Source organism: Carassius gibelio, chromosome A1, assembly GCF_023724105.1.
Source record: "Carassius gibelio isolate Cgi1373 ecotype wild population from Czech Republic chromosome A1, carGib1.2-hapl.c, whole genome shotgun sequence".
NCBI classification, from domain to species: Eukaryota; Metazoa; Chordata; class Actinopteri; order Cypriniformes; family Cyprinidae; genus Carassius; species Carassius gibelio.
The window spans coordinates 27071309-27090602 of record NC_068371.1 but is presented as its reverse complement, the minus strand read 5'-3'; the positions used below and the strand labels follow the sequence as shown (position 1 = coordinate 27090602).

Here is a 19294-nt window from a genome sequence, read left to right as displayed (position 1 = left end):
TGAAAATAGAGGATAACAAATTATAGACAGGAACAGGAATGTGTAAGAGGATTTTGTGAGAGAGCAGGAGACAGGATAAAGGATTAAATCAGATGTAAATCAGGAAAAATAAGGAGAGATGAAAGGTTTCTCCTCATATCTACAGTCTAATCACACATACTGCTGGTACGTCACTCTACTGTCTGACGAGACAAAATAAATATAGTTGTGGAAATTAAGATAAATTGATTTGAATTTGCCTTCAACAATTTGCAAAAATAAAAATAAAAGCTGAGTTTGAGATATAAAATGACACTGAATATGAATTATATGTTTGGGAGAATCAGTTTTTTTTTTATTTTAAAAAATAAAAGAAAAAACTATTCAAAATGTTCTTGTATTATCGTTCATGAATGTATATATGTGTCTGGCAATGGGAAAATATTTGTTATATTTATTCAACACAGATCATCTATACAGCGAAGGGAGGAGGAGACAGAAAACCTACATATGAATGAGCGAGAGAGAATGAGAGATGCAGGGACAGTATTAGAGAGGAACAGATTGAGAGAGAATGAATGATGAGAGCATGAGTGAGAGAGGGGGAAGAGAGAGAGAGACAGAGGAGGGGCGAGTGATGTCCAGAGATGGAAACACTCAATGTAATTTTCTGCAACAGACTCTAAACAGACAGAGTGAGAGAAACCAAACACAGATCCATAGAAAAGCATTAATGCTCATCAGTCACCACAGAGAAAAATGTCAGTGGAAGCAGGCAGCATGGAAACCATTGAGGTTCCTCAAGACAAGATTGTCAAAAAGGTAAGTGATCTTTCAGCCTCAGCCTATGAGATGGAGCACAACTGATTAAAAATGTAATAAGTTTGGCAGATTGACACTATTTATGTGTAATGAACATTAATTAAAAAGACAGGCTTGAAGTAAATCAGGCAGACCGGGGCTGGTTGTCACACTTTTTAGTCCACTTAATGTTTCTTAGGGTAGGTTTTCTGTACAGGCTTATAACTAACTATAGTTTTGACCAAAAAAATAATAATAATTTTAACACCATTTAAAGATATAGTCCATTTAGCACAACATTTGTCTCCAAAACATGTTGTCGGGGTAAATTATCACAACAAAATATGCCATTAAAAAAACTATTATATGTTTTTCAGTAAAAACAATAATATTTCGTTTTTAAATATATAATTCATTCTTGTGGTTGTAAAGCTAAAGTTTCAGCAGCCATTAGTCCAGTCTTCAGTGACTGACAAAAAACTTACTGACCCCAAATTGTACTATTGTATAATATAATTACTTAAATGATAGTCTATAATACAATGATTTATGAGAAGGCAGAATAAAATTAAAAAATTACTGTTGCACAAGCATTTGTGCAACTGTACTTACCACAAGATCTAATTGTTATTGATATATAATAAAGCCCATGTGACAATTAGTCCCGGTCTCCATATTTCATACTTGGAGCTTGCATTTCATCAAAAAATGCTCTTTTGCATGATACTGTAAATGTAGGGGTCCTTTAGGAAGAAGATAGAGAAGCTGAGGAGATGGAGCACTTCTTCAGGTGGTGGCAGCTTCAAACGGCCGCCCAAAACTAAAGCCCTCAGTCTGAACTCACCCACTGACCCTGACACAGAGCCCCTCGGAGTAGAGACGGAGCGCAGGAAACTCAGACCCATTGTTGCATCTGTCTTTGGTCAGGTATGGGCTTCTGTGTCACAGATGTGATTCATGTTTTCATGTTGCGCTGAGGTGTGAGCTGTTGTTCTGTCAGTCATGGACTTGATTCAAACAAATGTTATGGTTCGCTGAACTCTGAAATGGTTAATTAAGGATTACAATGTGTTAATTCAGTTCACAGGCAGTGAACATTAGAATGTATCTTTAGGAAGATAAACTAAAAACGGTGATCTGGTCTGTCATACTACAAAAAAAAAAATCCTGTGATTGCTAATGTAATATTAGCATATTCATTCATGTTGCAACAGTGCTTACTATGCTGATGGATAGTGTGAAGACTGTCTAAAAGCTGTTAATGTGTGATTCTGAATGAGAGGCTCTATTTGTGAATGGATCACATGAGCATGTGGTAGTCTAAATTCGTTTTTGCTCTTCAAACTCAAAGACCGCTGGTCAGGATTCTGTAGTCTTATCATTTGTAGTTGTGCTCTTTAATGTTGGATGTTTAAATAGCTACATGATCTTAAATGGTTACTCTCACTTGAATGTTACTTATTAGTTGGCATGACACTGTAGCTCTCCTGATTTAGAAAAAAGAGCAAAATTTCAAATACTGAATTTGATCAAGTACTGATAAAAATATATATGATGCAAACATTGTGCTTAGACATTCGTATTTAATAATAATACTCATTGGGAGCGAAAATATTTTAATTGGTCAGGAGGAAGGAGAATTATGCTGAAATTAGAGTATCATTTAAAAAAAAGTGTACAAACAATTTTTAGTTTTAAACATAAAACTGTAAAGTAGACAAGCTGAAGTAGTATCTTACTACATAAGTACGTACGTTTTTTTATGTTTGGTACAATGGTACCATTGTTCTTTGCTGAAAAATCAGCAGAATTGTTCCTTTCATACACACCCCTCACATACTCTTTCCAGTCAGTAGTTTATTCATTCTTAAACCCTTTTACAAAACCATAATCATAATAATAATTTTCTGACAAACTCTCTGTTTTCAGAGGATTATGGGTCTGTACTGGATGAAAAGGTGAAAGAGTATTATGTATAATCTATTATTCACCACACCTCATTCTTTAAAGCTTACATTCCCAGACATAATGAAACACTATTTTTTTTTTACTTTTAAAAAGCTTTTGAGCCCCAAAAGAACATAAATGTTAAAGACTGATTATCATTCAAAAGAAGGTAACAACAATATACCAAATTTTATCCTTTGGCATGCGTCAGAATCTTATAAAAAATATACTTTAAAGTCTTAATCTGAACATCTACAGTGCAGAGATTGAATCTTAGAAATCATATCATTCAAGTCGGAAAAAAAACAACACTGAAAGGGAGGAAAGGAGGAGGAGTGAAAGGCTGGGAGAAGAGAGTGAGGGATGAAAGAAAAAGAATAAGAGAGATTGATAGAGAAGGGGAGGATTATATGGGTGAGATTAACGACTCAAGAGATCAGATCTAAAACTGATTCACTCAAAAGAACTCTCTTGTGAACACTCCCGCTTCCCCTGTCGTAATAATAATATATCACACACTATATGGGGACAGCTTTGTGATCAAAGGGACATCTAACATACCACAAACTAAACCCAAAAGTCTAATAAATGTATGCAACAGTCCATCATCACAAATGTTGAAATCTGTCTTTTAGCTCCACTGAAATGAATAAATATGTGTGTATGTTCAAGAATAGGATTTTGTATATCCTGTTTGTTGATTTATATAAAAACTAACAGTTTCAAAGTTTTTTTCTTTGGAAAATTAAAGTCATATAATTTATTTTTGCTATTTTTCAAGTGCTTTAAATGTACACTGACATTTATTTTTTATTTTTATAAAAATTAAAGGTAACATTGAAATAAATGTTAAATGTTACATTTGTAAAACGTAAAATATAAATTCATCATATTAAAAAAATAATCTAAATACATTTCAAAATAATCATAAAATATCTCAATGTATTGTGTTACATGGCTTCTTTTACACAATAAAGGAAAACATTACTTTCAATTCTTGGCAAATTAAATGTGTTACGGATCACTCGGGAAGCTGAGGAGTAACAGATGAAGATGTTTATGTATAAAGACACAAGCAGAGGAGCAGGTAGTGAGGAGTGAATGGGAGTTTGGATCCGTGCAGGCAAGGCTGTGACTTCTTGGAGGGAATGGTGAACCACACACACGCATTTCGGGGGAATTGGGTCCTTCGGAGAGAATCCTTGGAGAGAGTAGAAGAGGAGTTAGTCCTAATAGTTAGCACACAGGAATGATCTTGTCGCGAACGTGACCGGACGAAGACTGAGTGCGTGTGTCTGGCTTTTATGATGCAGCGCTGATGAGTGGGTGATGAGGAACAGGTGGTGGTAATCTAATATTCAGGTGAGGGTGTGCGCTGTGATTGTGTGGAGGTGGAACCTGGCGTGTTTGTAATAGTACCCCCTTCCCCACGGCTCGCTCCTGAGGGCCGGGGACCCCAACGACGTGGTGGGCGTCATCTTCCCCTGGGAGCTGGTCGATTGGGGTGAATGGAATGGAAGGTATCTAGTAAGGTGGGATCCAAGATGTTGTTGCGTGGGACCCAGGAACGTTCCTCTGGACCGTATCCCTCCCAGTCCACGAGGTATTCCAGCTGACCACCACGCTGCCGGGAGTCCAGGATGTCCTTGACAATATAGACGCTGCACCGTCATCCAGGAGGGGGTGGGGGGGGTGGGGGGCTCCCGTCTCGCCAGGTTCTGTGGAGGGAGAAACAGATGGATGGTGAGGTTTCAGGAGTGACACATGGAATGTGGGGTGAATCCGGTACTCAGGAGGGAGCTGGAGTCTATATGTGACCGGATTTATCTGCTGGGTGATGGTGAATGGGCCAATGAATCTGGGACTGAGCTTGCGGCAGGGTAGATGCAGGCGGATGTCCCGGCTGTCGTCCTGCGTCTGCGAAGTGCCCGCTGTAGCTGGTGATGAGCTGCATCCCAGACCCTCTCGCTCTCCCGGAACCATTAGTCAACGGTGGGAACATCCGAGGGCTCTCCTGACCAGGGGAACAGAGGTGGCTGGTAGCCGAGGGAGTTTTTTGCGTACTCGGCCCACCCCAGGAATTGGTTTCAGAAGATATCTTCTGGGATGCCGAAGTACCTGAAGACATGGTTGAACCTCAGTTCTGCCGTTTCCATGGCAGTAGGTAGGCACTTAAGAGGAAGAAGATGACAAGCTTTAGAAAATCTATCCACTATTACCAATATACATGTGTTATTGTCAGAGGGTGGAAGGTCCGTTATGAAGTCCACCCCTAGGTATGACCACGGGCTATTAGGAACAGGCAGAGGAAGGACTTTGCCAGATGGTAGGTGGCGAGGACTCTTGGACATGGCGCAGCTGGTACATCCACTCATGTACCTTCTGACATCTGAGGCCATGTTGGGCCACCAGAAGCGTTCCCGTAGCAACGAGAGGGTTTCATTGACCCCCGGGTGATCAGTGCCAAGTGATGTATGCGTGGAGTGGATAAGTGGAGTGCGCCGTGTCCTGGGGATGTACAGGTGTCCTGGTGGGCAACCCGGCGGGGTGTCATTAGGAGGTTCGGCAGGAGGAAGAGTCTCAGCTGACCAGGTGATAGGAGCGACTATGATTTCGTCCTGGAGGATGGGTTCTGGATTTTCCGATTTTTCCTTGGTGAGCCAGTCCCTGACTGCGCTCACCTTCCCCTCGTCCATCCGGATGCCACTGCAGTCGATGGGGTACCCAAGGAACTGCACTGAGGGCTGATGGAAGGAACACTTCTCAGCTTTAAGATAGAGCTGGTAGTCCCTCAAGCGTTGCAGGACCTCCGCAACGTGGCGCTGATGTTCTGCCAGGCTCCGGGAGTAAATCAGGATATCGTCTATGTAAACTAGGAAGGACTTGTGGAGGAAATCACGGAGCACCTCATGAATGAAATCCTGGAATACGGAGGGGGCGTTAACCAGCCCATATGGCATGACGCAGTACTTATAGTGGCCAGTAGGGGTGATGAAGGGCGGTCTTCCACTCGTCCCCGTCACGTAACCGGATGAGGTTATATGCGCTGCAGAGGTCCAACTTGGTGAACACAGTGGCACCACGGAGATGTTCCAGTGCCGCAGGGACGGGGGGAAGTGGGTACCGGAATTTAAGAGTTATTTTGTTTAGTGCTCTGTAATCAATGCATGGTCTCAAACCTCCATCCTTTTTAGCCACGAAGAAGAAGCTGGAAGCAGCAGGGGAGGTAGATGGATGAATGCACCCTTGTGCCAGCGCCTCCTTGATGTAGTCCTCCATTCTCCTCGGGAACGGATAGGGGTATATCCGTCCCTTTGGCACTGGTTCACCCGGCAGCAGATCAACAGCACAGTCCCACGGCCGGTGTGGAGGCAGCTTGGAGGCCCGCTTAGGGCAGAAGACATCGCTGAAGGGGGAGTAGCACTGAGGAATGGTGATGGATTGGTTCTCGACAGGGCTCTCGATAGAGGTGGAGTAGACTGGTAGTGGTTCGGGGGGATGTTCAACTGGAATAGGGCAACCGGAGATGCATGATTGAAAAAGGCTTCGCCCCACTTCAGGATCTCTCCCATCTTCCAGGAGATAATGGGGTTGTGCTGCTCCAACCATGGGCTGCATTGGTGTTTCTCTGTTTTTTGTCTCTTCTCTTGTGTTTTGGCCTTAATCCACCGACAGCCCACCAATATACAGCAGACAACCCAAATCTCCTCTATAGCCCACACACATATACACATAAACAAGTACAAAAGCTGTTTGAATCAACAGAGGCGTTCTACTTTTCAGCGTCGGTAGGTCAGTTGTCTGGATGTCTTGTAATAGAATAACTTAATCCACCAATCACAGACCAGGTCTCCACAGGTAACCGAATTAAGAGCCACTCTGTTCAATCTTGCCGGCTGGTTCTTTATTTCATGAGAAACAATCATGAGTGAGAATTCTGTGGAACACAAAAGAAGATATTCAAAGAATGTCTCAGGTTCCACCACCACCCCCTACATAATACTAGTCAGTGGGGTCCAGTGTTGTTTTGGAAGAAAGAAAGAATATCAGACAAGTATGGAATAACATGAGGGTGAAATAAAGACATATTTTCATTTTTGGGTGTACTATCACTTTAAAATGTGACATTAGTCATGGTTGTGTACCAACAGGAAGACACCAATCTGCCTGTGCACATATGTGTAAGTAAATAAGATATAGAGAAAGTGGATGTTAGCTTGTTAACCTGATGATTTATTAATGTTTTATTAGAGATGGATAGTCTACCAATGATCGAAGTCTAAGGTTTAGAGTAAGACACTACGATCTTTGATGCACCAGTGTTTTAACAAAGAACGACTGACTCTTTGACATCAATGTGGATTACATGCATGCAGTATACACATAAATGCACACGTTTACAATTGTTGTTTGCAGAGAGATGGAGGGAATGAGAATGGCAGACTCACTGATACCTAAAAATAAATGAAAGTGTTTAGGCATGCTATAGAAATGCTCCCATTGTTATTGGATGCAAATATAAGATCACAATTCTCGATTGTTTGGTCTTCTCTGCTAAGGAAAGAACATTTATAAAAAAAATTCCTCAAAGACTGGGGTTTGTGTGTGTGAAATTATATATACTGTATTTAAAAAGAAAGTATAATAACTATTGTGCATTTATATTACTCAAAGTAGTATCCTTCCTAGATTAAAGATGCCACCTGACACAATAAAAGCACATTTGCTGGGCACTGGCAGGCACTACATAAGGAAATTTCCAAGAAGGCTGATGTAAATCAGTTTGGTCAAAGATTGCAGTATGTTTATTATTGCATAAATATTAAATATTACAATGAAAATCTTTCAGAATACAAAATAATAAAGAAAATATATTATTGAAAAAAAAAATATTACGCTACATTAATTTCACTGAAAATAAAATAAAAAGTTCAATTTCAGGGGTCTCTTTTGTTGCTTCTGCAAAAAATCTTCTTGATCTAAGAGCCGCATTTGATACTGTAGATCACAGTCTATTACTTATTCATCTTGAAAGAGTGTTTGGTGTGTCTGGGACTGCCTTAAGGTGGTTGAGATCTTATTTTACTGACCGCTCCCAGTTTGTTTCTATGGGTGGTCTGAGATTAGCTCTGTCTCAGTTGACATCCCTCAGGGGTCAGTTTTAGGTCCATAACTGTTTAACATTTATTTGTCACCTTTATACCACCTTTTTTAAACATGCAGTCACGTGGATGGGAATATGTATGGAAGTGATATGCAGATCATTGCGTTGTAAGCTCCATATAAGGTGATTTCGGGGAGGAGACTAGGTGGAGAATCAGGGTCTTCCCCTGACTGGGATTTATAAAGGGATTTTGCACAGGTTCTGGCGTATGCATGCTTTTTATCAATTTGAAAACTTTAGTGTGAGCGCAAAATCTAGCGTTTGTGCTTGTGTACACTTTTAAGATGAAATCTATGGAGAGTTTTATAAATAAGCGCCTAGGTGTGACCTTTTGACCTCGAACAAAACAAGTGTGACTCCCAAATGAACAATACCAGAGGATTAAGTACACTATAAAGCTGATTGGCTTGGCACGATACATCATTTGAATATTTGTTGTGATTGGTTAGTTTATACTGAGAGCATAATCTATTATCCTTCTCCACATTCACTGTGCACTTGCTGACTGTTTGTCCTGTACTCGCCAGTCCAACTCATCCATTTAAAAATTCTAATATAATTATAATTATAGCTTTAGTTTTGTGCATACACATCATTTGCATATGTATTTATACAAAACTCATTTTAATCATCTACGCAGAGGCATGTATAACAATAGGTTTTTAATATAATGACAAAATACAGAAGGTCCAAGGTTTTGTGTGGTATTTTCATTTTTTATATTATTTTTTTTCTCTCTCTTTTATTTTTAGTGAATCCACACAATATTGAAAATTTTGTCCCGCAATCACCTTATGAAAAATATTAACTTGTGCTTTTTCAACACAGGTCTTCCCTTTGTAAATACTTTGAATATTAAAAGTGCTTGTTTGGTGCCCCCTAATGGTAATATTCCCATAATGCAGCTGCTGAAGGTTGATACAAAGGAATCTGAAGAAAGCTAAATATATAGCTCTAGCTTTAGCTTTTTGTATTGGGCGTATAAGACCCCTCTTTTTTAAAATAGATTTAAAGGAAATATCCATTGTTCATATTTAAATCATTCAAAGAGTCTGACTGAATTCACTGATTTGACACTGCCCTCTCGTGCCACGGAGCATTTGTATAGTGCATGTTAACAAATATAATATCACTGAAATGCCATATTATTGTATTATGAAACAGCCCTAGATCTCTCTCTCTCTCTCTCTCTCTCTCTCTCTCTCTCTCTCTCTATATATATATATATATATATATATATATATAATAAGTACTGTATATTGTATACTGTATATAGTGTCACTGCAGGGTGCAGCTCTTCACTCTTCTAAAAACCATCTGATGTCTGTCTACCTGTTCTCTACAATCTTTCTACTAATCTTTCAGCTGCGTTCCACTCACCATGTAATCTGGAATGTTGTGGATTATGAAGCACCTCTTTTCACTCTTTCTTTCTCTCTCTCTCTCTCTCTCTACATTTCTCTCTTCATCCCTCCATCCCTTCCTATTTTGTACCATACCAGAACAGTCACTTGCAGTAGAAAAGTGATAAGAGTCCAACACAAGTCAAAATAAGTATGTGGAATTACATGGAGAAAGAAAGAAGGGGCAGGATAAAGAACATGCAGAGAGAGAGAGAGAGAGAAAACCGACAGCTCATGCAATGACCAAGAGCATCAGAATTAGAGTGCTCAGAAAACCCAGCAAATAGCATTTCTGGCTGAAGGAATGTGTCGCAAAGTTTATGTAATAATCTAAGTACAGCAACCAAGAGAGAGAGATAAAGAGTGAGAGGGAGGGATGGAGGGAGGGACAGAGATGACAAGAAAGAGTTGGAGCAGGGAGAATTAGAGAAATACAAATGATGGGAGCGAAGCCATCTAAAACAAACAGCATGAAAAAGTTAAGATATCAGATTTTAAAAAAGACAGTAAAATTTGTAAAAAAAAAAAAAAAAAAAAAAAAAAACAGGAAAAAGAAAGTAAATTAGTGATTTTGTGTAATAAGTTAAGCTATTGATTTAGTTGCAATATTTGTAATGTACTAACATAAAGGAACATTTCACCAAACTTCAAACGTTTGGGGTTAGTAATATTATTTAATTTTTAAAAGGAAGTCTCTTATTTTGAGTGCTGCATTCATTTGATAAAAAATAAAGCAAGAAATTATTATTGGAAAATATTATTACAAATTTAAATAACTCTGTTTTAGTTAAAATTATTTTGAAATTATTATAATTTATTTCTGTGATAGCAAAGCTGCATTTTCAACAGTCATTATATTTCATGGACAGTGCAATTATTAAAGAAAACAACACAGATTAAAATATACATAAATATAGCCATGAAAGAATTAAATAAAAGTTAACAATAAAAATATAAGAATTGCAGTTTAAAAAGATGTATATTGTGGAATTAAATATTGAATGCAAAATAATGTGCATGAAAGTAAACTGTAGTGTTAAATATTAAGATACACAGGGCAATGTGTATATGTGCATTATACTGTAGTCTTAAATATTAAGTACACAGGAATGTACAAGAGGCAAATGTGCAAACAGGTTGACACTGTCAGTGTGTCAATGTGAGGTAGTGAATGATGAATATCTTACTGATAAAGTGAACATTAAGCGGAGACAGGAAAATGTTAAGAGGCTGGTTTTGAGTTTAAGAGCCTGATGGCCTGGGGGAAGAAACTCCTCCTGAGTCTCTCGGTTTTTGCCATCAGGTTACGGAAGCTCTTACCAGATGGCAGCAAAATGAAAACATGGTTACTGGGGTGGGTGGAGTCTTTGATGATTTTAGCAGCTCTGCTTCTGCAGTGTTTGAGGTAAATGTCCTGCAGAGAGGGGAAAGCAGACCCGGAGATGTGCTCAGCTAAGCGCACAACTCTCTGCAGGGCTTTGCAGTCTTGACTGGAGCTGTTCCCATACCACACTGAGATACACTAAGTCAATACATTTTCTATAGCCCCAGAATAGAAAGTATTCAGGATTGCTGGTGAGACCCTGAATTTGCTCAGCTGTCGCAGATGGTACAGTCTTTGCCTGGCTTTATTAACCTGTGTTTGAATGTGAGTAGTCCAAGTCAGGTCCTCGAAGATGTTTACACCAAGGTACTTGAAGCTGCTCACCCTCTCAACAGGGGTCCCGCTGATCATAAGAGGAGTATAGGGCTGCTGCTGTCTCTTCCTGAAGTCCACAATCAGTTCTTTAGTTTTGCTCACATTCAGAAAGAGACAATTGTCCTGGCACCATGATGTTAATTTCCCTACCTCATCCAAGTATGCGGTCTTATTGTTGTGAATGAGGCCCAAAACCACAGTTTCATCAGAAAAATTTATTATAGATGTGGAGCTGTGCGAGACACGCAGTCATGTGTGTAGAGAGAGTAGAGCAGGGGACTCAGGACACAACCCTGTGGGGCTCCTATGTTTAGGGTGATGGAGTTTGAGGTGTACTGGCCTACTTTCACCACTTGAGGTCTTCAATGTCAATGTGTGAGAGAGAAGAGTGCAGGATGTGAGAGATGGTATCATCAGTGGATCTGTTTGGGCGATAGGCAAACCGAAGAGGGTCCAAAGTATCCGGGATGAAGGAGCAGATGACGTTTATGACCAGACCCTCAAAGACCTTCATGACTATTGATGTGAGGCCAACTGGACGATAGTCATTCAGACAAGAGGGTTTATTGTTCTTAGGCACAGGGATGACGACATATTTTTTGAATGAGGTGGGAACCACCGATGTAGCAAGAGACTTGTTAAAAATGGGTGTAAAAAAACCAGCGAGCTGATCAGCAGAAGACCAGCGTTGTAAGCAGCAGTGCGTTTGTTTACTGCTGCATGGATTGTTTTGTCCACCCTCGGTTTCTGATTTGAGAAAGGTCCTTATAGTTATTGTATCCGTAGCTTGTTCGGCTAGCATGTTTACAAAGCTTAATGCTACAGCCGTGAACTCGCTGACGTCAGATGAACTTGCCCGAAACATGTCCCAGTCTACGACATCAAGAGCCGCCTGAAGCCGCATGGCTTCTGATTGGGCGGACCATCGCTCATAGACAGTAAAAGAAATGGACACAGCAAACCCTTTAGATTCAATGGAAACAAGTGAAGTCAATTAGAAGCATGCACTTCCTGGGGGTCGAGCATACTGCGCAGACTCAAACTGAGCTTGATGATGTAGATGTCACGTGAGCAACCTGTCTGACAATTGTAAGTCTTCTAATCACTGTGGCAAGAGAAAGAGCTTCTCCTCCTGTACATATGGTAATTTCACTACTGTGCAACAGAGAGTCACAGGTTATGATGTAATGGTCAGCCTATTTTTACAAAAACTGCTTCTATGGAGCCACAACATAAGATACAAGGTAATGGGGCCTTTTATACATTTCCGTGTTTCTTTATAAATAATGAATGGACAAATGGAGTCTTTAAATGCCTCACATGTAAAGTTATTCACGGTCAAAGTGACACCAAAATGAATGGGAGTCAATGGAATGCTAATAGTAGGTGGGGGTCCGCAAGCCAATGGCGGCGCCCAGGGGTGCTTCAATAAAATATGAAACCCTGCCCCCCTGCCATCGCGTCAACACTCTCTGCACCGGGGGATCTTGAACGAGCCTTTGTTTATATTCCGGTGTGAGGAAAATGGTAGCATGGTCCGATTTGCTGAAAGCCGGTAGTGACTGAGCTTTGTAGGCATTCTTAAACTGAGTGTAGCAATGATCCAGTGTTTTCGGTCCTCTGGTTGGACAGGATACATGTTGATAAAAATTAGGCATAACTTGCCTGAGGTTGGCTTAAGATATATAGAACATCAGTGTCAGAATTCCCATCAGGGAATCAGATTATCATTTTCTTTCTTATACATCTTCAGTCAAATCCTATTAACCTCCCTTGAGCCACCTTTACTTCAATAATGACACATCATCTCCCGTTCCTGTGATTGGAGGATGCTGTGCCACATTATTCACCATTGTGAGGCAATGTCAGGTCATTTTTTATGTTGCCAATTCCTTAATGCAGCATTTGCTGAAATTTAATACTTTACATTAAAGTTTCCGTAATAGAAATAAATGCACTCAACAACCTAACATGAATGCATTTCTATCTAATTACTCTCAAGTGTGCACCAAATCAGAAATTTATATAGTATAAAATTACCTGACAGTGATGTGGTTTGGGTGAATGAAGAAAAAATTGTAAATTAGATGCTGAAGCCTCCAGTATTGATGGATGGGACTGAGACAGTGTAATATCCTTCTGTTGTCAATTGTAGCATACAGGTTATGATTTATAAAAACCATTAGTATAATGTTCTTTTTAACTCATGGGAGAATCTTGGAAATACCTCTTATGTCTTTGCAGGGAAAAAAGACAATCATTGTGCATGTTTTATAGAAGCTTAATGTTTCATATCAATGTCTCCATCTGTCTGATAATCCCTGAATTCCTTTTGTGTGGATAGAGTAGATTGTAAACTTTAAAAATTGCTAAAAAAGACAAAACCAATATAAAATTTCCCTGAAATTGTTTGTGACATATTTATTTAGCTAAAGCCATTTTCACTAACTGCTTAGTTGTGCAGCACTTATTGAGGCTCTAGGGTGTTGGATGTTGAACAGACTGTGTAAAAACGATATATTGTATGGGTGTGTATCTGATTTTCACAAAAAAAAGATAAGTGAACTCCATTCACAATGTGACTCCATTTGTTACCTGGCTGGCAACCTGGACCCTTGTTATCTGTTCACCATAGTTACCATATCCTACTGTTGCTTGTATCACGCTTGCCAATTCATGGTAGTAATCTGTCTAAATACTCACCAGCTGTGTGAATATGTTCTGGCTGGCCACTGCCAAAACACAGGCTCAGTCAATCAGATCAAAATCTAAATCACTCTACCATTTGTTCTTATCTTACTTATGTAATGTACAAATGTTGATTCAGTTGAGATTTCATTGCTCCACTTGTTCTTTTTTTATTTGGAGCTGATAATGATTTAATGACTGAATTTCTCAATTTCCATGAACATGAATATCTTTCAACACACAATCCCATGTGTTTTTTAATCCTTCGATAAACTAATAATTAATAATACCATAACATTGTCATTCTCCGTCAGTTTTTGCTTCAGGACTTCAATATTTTTAAAAACTGCACAAAACCAACCTTATTTTTGTAAGGAAAATGTTAAATCCATAAAACCCATAAGTTCATTAAAGAAATAGTTTACCCATAAATGCTAAGCACTTGCTGACAATATAATTAGATTATATAAGATGTAGATGAGTTTGTTTCTTCATAAGAACAGATTTGGAGAAATGTAACATTACATCACTTGCTCACCGATGGATCCTCTGCAGTGAATGGGTCACAACATCTTGTGATGTGGAAAACTGTGTTTGTAATAACCCAATCCATCAAGGTGTATGTTTTTAACAATGTTTGATCTGTGCATATTTCTTCCTTATGACTAGACAACTTTTTCACAGTAGAAAACATAGATAGAGGACTAATTTTTAGCCAGAAGCAAAAGTTTTAAGTAAAAAAATATGGATTTTTAATACAAACAACTTTTCACAAGACATTAGCGAATGGACTGGAGTGGTGTGTATTACTTGTGGATTATTGTGATGTTTTTATCAGCTGTTTGGACTCTCATTCTGATGGCACCCATTTACTGCAGAGGATCCATTGGTGAGCAAGTGATGTAAAGCTACATTTCTCCAAATCTCTTCAGATTAGAAAACAAACTCATCTACACCTTGGATGGCCTGATGGTAAGTACATTTTATTTAATATCAACTATTTCTTTAATTTTCTGCAGTATATTGTACATATGTGGTGTAGGTGAAACAGTGGTTATCCCCCAAACTGGGGTTTATATGGACATTTTTTTATTTTTTTTTTAGGAGGATATGCCCGTGTGTGTTATGGTATCAAGTCTGGTGGTCATTCTGTATCATTTGAATCTTTCCTTGGAAAGGAGAAGCTGCATTAAGTTTATGTGAGAAAGAAGCACATTTCACATGCAGGCACTCGTTTTGTTTTTACTTGTGCTGACTGGTAATCAGAGCCTCATGTGTTTCATTCATCCACCCGCATGTTCAAGCAGTGTGTGCAGATGATTGCCCCCGGCGTCACTGACAGGTGTGCTTAAGGCTCGCTGGTACAATGCACTCTGAGTGACAGTTCAACAAGCACAGTCTGAAGGCTAAGCAGATTACAGGAGAGATTATAAAACAGGGTTCCTGCACTTTCTAAACAATTTATCTATCATTTTTCCACATAATGTGTCATTTAATTCAGTTACATTATTTTAATTATTTTTTTTAATTAATTATTTATTATTATTTTAATTATAATGCATGTTTTTTTGTGTGTGTGTGTTTTGTTTGTATGTTACTGTCTACATTTCTGTGTGTTTGTCCTAATAGCTTGTCTCTGTATGTCTCTTTAAAATCTGTACTCACTGCAGGACAGAAATCTTCGGCCAGAGGAAATTGAAGGTACAGAGATATCCAACATCGCTGATACGCTTTATGTCATTAAGAACGTTAAACTCTCCCACCATCCAAAAATATATGATTCCCTCACATCACTCCCTATACATCAAAAAGGATTCCTGCCATTACCTGAATCTACCTTCAATCTCCTCTAAATCCTTGATAAGATACATTTAATCGAATAATTCAATTAAATGCTAAAAATAATTTACTCACACTCATGTCTTTCCAAGCCTGTAGAATTGTCTTTCTTCTGTGCAACACAAAGGAGAAAATCAAAGAATATCTCATAGCTCTCATTCACATGTCTTCATTTTAACAAAATATAATTTCTAAAAAATAATTTCTCTCAAAAAACAGCTGTGATTTAAACTGAATTCAAGTCTTTTCCTCATGCCGTGCTGTTGTATTCCCTCAAAAGACATTGACCACTTATATGATAGTTTTGTACAGCATTTGAGCTACAGACGCAGCACACTTCATAATTGCATTGCTTCATTTTGTTTTTAAAAAAATTCAAAATAAAAAAGCATTGGCTACTGCTTTGCAATTGCACAAGTGTGAGTAGTTTTGGATGAACCACTCATCCAACAAATTATATGAGTGATCACCATAAATTTATCCTTTTAGAATCCTCTTAATGCATTGCACATTAATGTCAACAAGAAGATGTTCTCTCTCTCATTCTTTCTCTGCCTTTAGAGTTAAAAGAAGCCTTCAGAGAATTTGACAAAGACAAGGACGGCTTCATTAGCTGTAAAGATCTGGGCGAGTGTATGAGGACGATGGGCTACATGCCCACAGAAATGGAGCTGATTGAACTCAGTCAGCAAATCTGTGAGTGGCAACTTTGTCATTACCATTATATTTCATTATTTCAGTTATACTGAGAGTTTTATTTAAGAACAGACACAGTAAAGCATAAATATCTGATCCACTCATCTAGGATGTGTTCATGATACTTCTTATGATTGTATGTTTGTTCACTAGGTGGCGGGAGAGTGGACTTCGAGGACTTTGTAGACCTGATGGGTCCAAAGATGCTGGCTGAGACAGCAGACATGATCGGAGTGAAAGAACTCAGAGATGCTTTTAGAGAGGTTAGCGTTCCACTCTGCTGTCAGGTGTTCTGTATTCCCAAGCTTTCTTAAGTCACACCTCTTTTAATTGATCTTGATCTCAGTTTGACTCCGACGGTGATGGTCAGATCAGTCTGGCTGAACTGAGGGAAGCTATGAAGAAGCTGATGGGAGAGCAGCTCAAACAAAGAGAGATTGATGAGATCCTCAGGGATGTTGACATCAATGGAGACGGACAGGTTGACTTTGAAGGTTAGAATTATAATTTCTTGAACATGACAATGAGTTCACTTTACTCAAATGGCCTCCACAGTCACAAGATCTCAATCCAATAGAGCAGCTTTGGAATGTGGTGGATAGGGAGATTTGCACCATGGATGAGCAGCCGACAAATCTTTAACAACTACATGATGCTATCATGTCAGTATGAACCAAAATCCCTGTGGGATGTTTCCAGCTCTTGAATGAAGGGGTTACCTAATAAAGAGGCCAGGAAGTGTTTATAAAAGATGCTAATGGAATGAATATATATATTTGCATCTTTATAATGAATATTCTTCATTTGTAACTCACTTTTGATAAGTGTCTGCATATGTGCACACACACACACACACACGCTATAGTACTTGGCTATTTCTGCTCATAAATTGGAAAGGAAACTTTCTGTTCATTTTTAACTAATCTATTTTTCAACAGAGTTTGTCCGAATGATGTCTCGCTAACTAAGAGGACTCATGAACAAAGAAGAGAACAATCAGTTTGCCAACTCCAAACGTGAAGAGTGAAATATTGCATCTGCTTTAGTTAACTACCTAATTAAATGATTTAAACCATACTCTTTCTACATACAGGGACCTTTAGTTTACATATTTGCTTGCTTTTATGACAAAGAGTAAAAGTGTGTTTTTTTATTTAATTTATTTTATCATTTTGGTCTGAAATAAAAAATAAAAAAATTAAGGAGTTAATTACAGAATGTTCAATGTTTCCACATGTGTTCAGAATTGTAAGGGTACAAATGTAAAGGGATGTTAATCCTGTGGCAAAACAGAGAAACAAATAGAGACATAATTAGCATAGCATTTTGGACTACCTGTAGCTTGTTTATTGAAGATGCAGGACAACCACCTAGAAGTGCATTACAATAGACCAGTCTAGAGGAACTAGCTTTTCTGCATCAGAAACAGGTCACATGTTTCATAGCTCGTAGATTGTAAGAAAGACAACTATAAGAAGAGCCAACGGCCCCATTAGAGACTGTAATAATTGTTGGTCAATGTGAGTCAAAAAAGGTTCCCCACCTGTAATGAGGACAAGTAATGCAAGAAATTGATCATAACCTTGATGAATTGCATGCATGAAATATAAACATTCATGAACATACGTGCCTATTTGTCATTATAGAAATACAATACCTCCCACAGCTATGAAGGACAGAGCAGGAAAAAGCAAGAAAGAGAGAGCTGTTTCTGTGAAATGAGAGGAAAATTCAAATATGAATGTTATTATTAATAAAAACTTTACTGGACAATGCCACAGTAAGAGTGTCGGGTGCTATAAAGAAATCTACAAAATAAGTAGGAAATGCTTCATATTATAGTGGTGTTTCAGGGTTTTCCCTTTTATGTGTTTTTTTTTGTTTGTTTGTTTTTTGTTTTTGTTTTTGTATAGAACAAGTGGTACCTAACATTACACAACAGCTTACATTTGCAAATATTTCTGTCAGTTTCAACAAATCTTACTTAGTGGCTGTTTTCACTTAATGGCTACAATGCACAAAGCCCTGTTTTTGGAGTCCAGTCAAACGCCCACGTTGATTTCTACTATCTGCTTAAGAACACCCCACACGCAATCAGATAAACTTCTTGACTCTACCGCAGAGAGACACGGCAGTTCTGCTAATTCTTGCCTGACCTCTGCTTTACATTGTACGAGAGACAGACTTACATAGCTAAAAATCACATTGCCAATGTGCCAACATGGTCATAGAAGAATCCATTGGGCAAAGTGAGAATGTTGTTCATGTAGGAGGCCACAGTAAAAACCAATGAGAAATTCTCATCTTGCAGACTGCAATCTGAAGAGTAAAAAAGGTAAGCAGGAAGACAAAGCATAAAATGAAGTGAAGCATCTAATACATTAAAAGCCACAGTTGAAAATGGCCTCACCTATGCCAAGTTTCCCACTATTGTCTGTTGCATTGATGCACAAATTGCTGATGTAGCCAACTGTCTTTAAGTGACGGGACATACAGCCAAGTATGATGACCCATACTTAGAATTTGTGCTCTGCATTTAACCCATCCAAAGTGCACACACACAGCAGTGAACACACACCATGAACACACACCCGGAGCAGTCAGCTTGTATCTCACCGCTGTCCCAGATGATTCCTTGCATCCAAGCATCCTTTGCATCCACACCGTCAGGGGAACGCTTGTGTAGGAGTGCACTGTATTGCCACTAATAACATGACAGAACATTTAGGAAGTTTGCATAAAAAATTCACTAGAGGATGGAAAGTAATTACTTCTGAGCTATTTATGTGATTACATTCATGTTTGTTGTCATCATCTTTATATGCTACAATCCTGTTAGTTTTATTAAGTCACGTCTAACTTGTGCTATTCCATTTAATCAATGTAAATATCTTTAATAAGCATATCTTTCTCTGTTTCTATCAACACCCATAACAGCTCTCAAAAATACTTGATTCTGATTGGGTCAATCGCAGCACTGAGCGACGACCAGTTATTTTTGCATAATCACCTCTAAACTGGATGTTTCGATTTTTCTCTTGCATCGCATATTACAGTCGCTAAGTAGCTAGTAATCGA

General features: G+C 38.7%; 1 protein-coding gene across 1 annotated transcript; it reads left to right on the top strand.

Moving 5' to 3' along the window:
• Positions 1-593: 593 nt before the first annotated feature.
• On the top strand, positions 594-17841 carry LOC128017188 (calcium-binding protein 2-like). Its single transcript, XM_052602449.1, has 7 exons — positions 594-801; positions 1519-1707; positions 15352-15382; positions 16082-16216; positions 16370-16479; positions 16563-16710; positions 17155-17841. Exons 1-7 carry the CDS (start codon positions 739-741, stop codon positions 17178-17180), a joined length of 702 nt encoding a protein of 233 aa, XP_052458409.1. The 5' UTR covers positions 594-738; the 3' UTR covers positions 17181-17841.
• The last annotated feature ends 1453 nt before the right edge of the window (positions 17842-19294 follow it).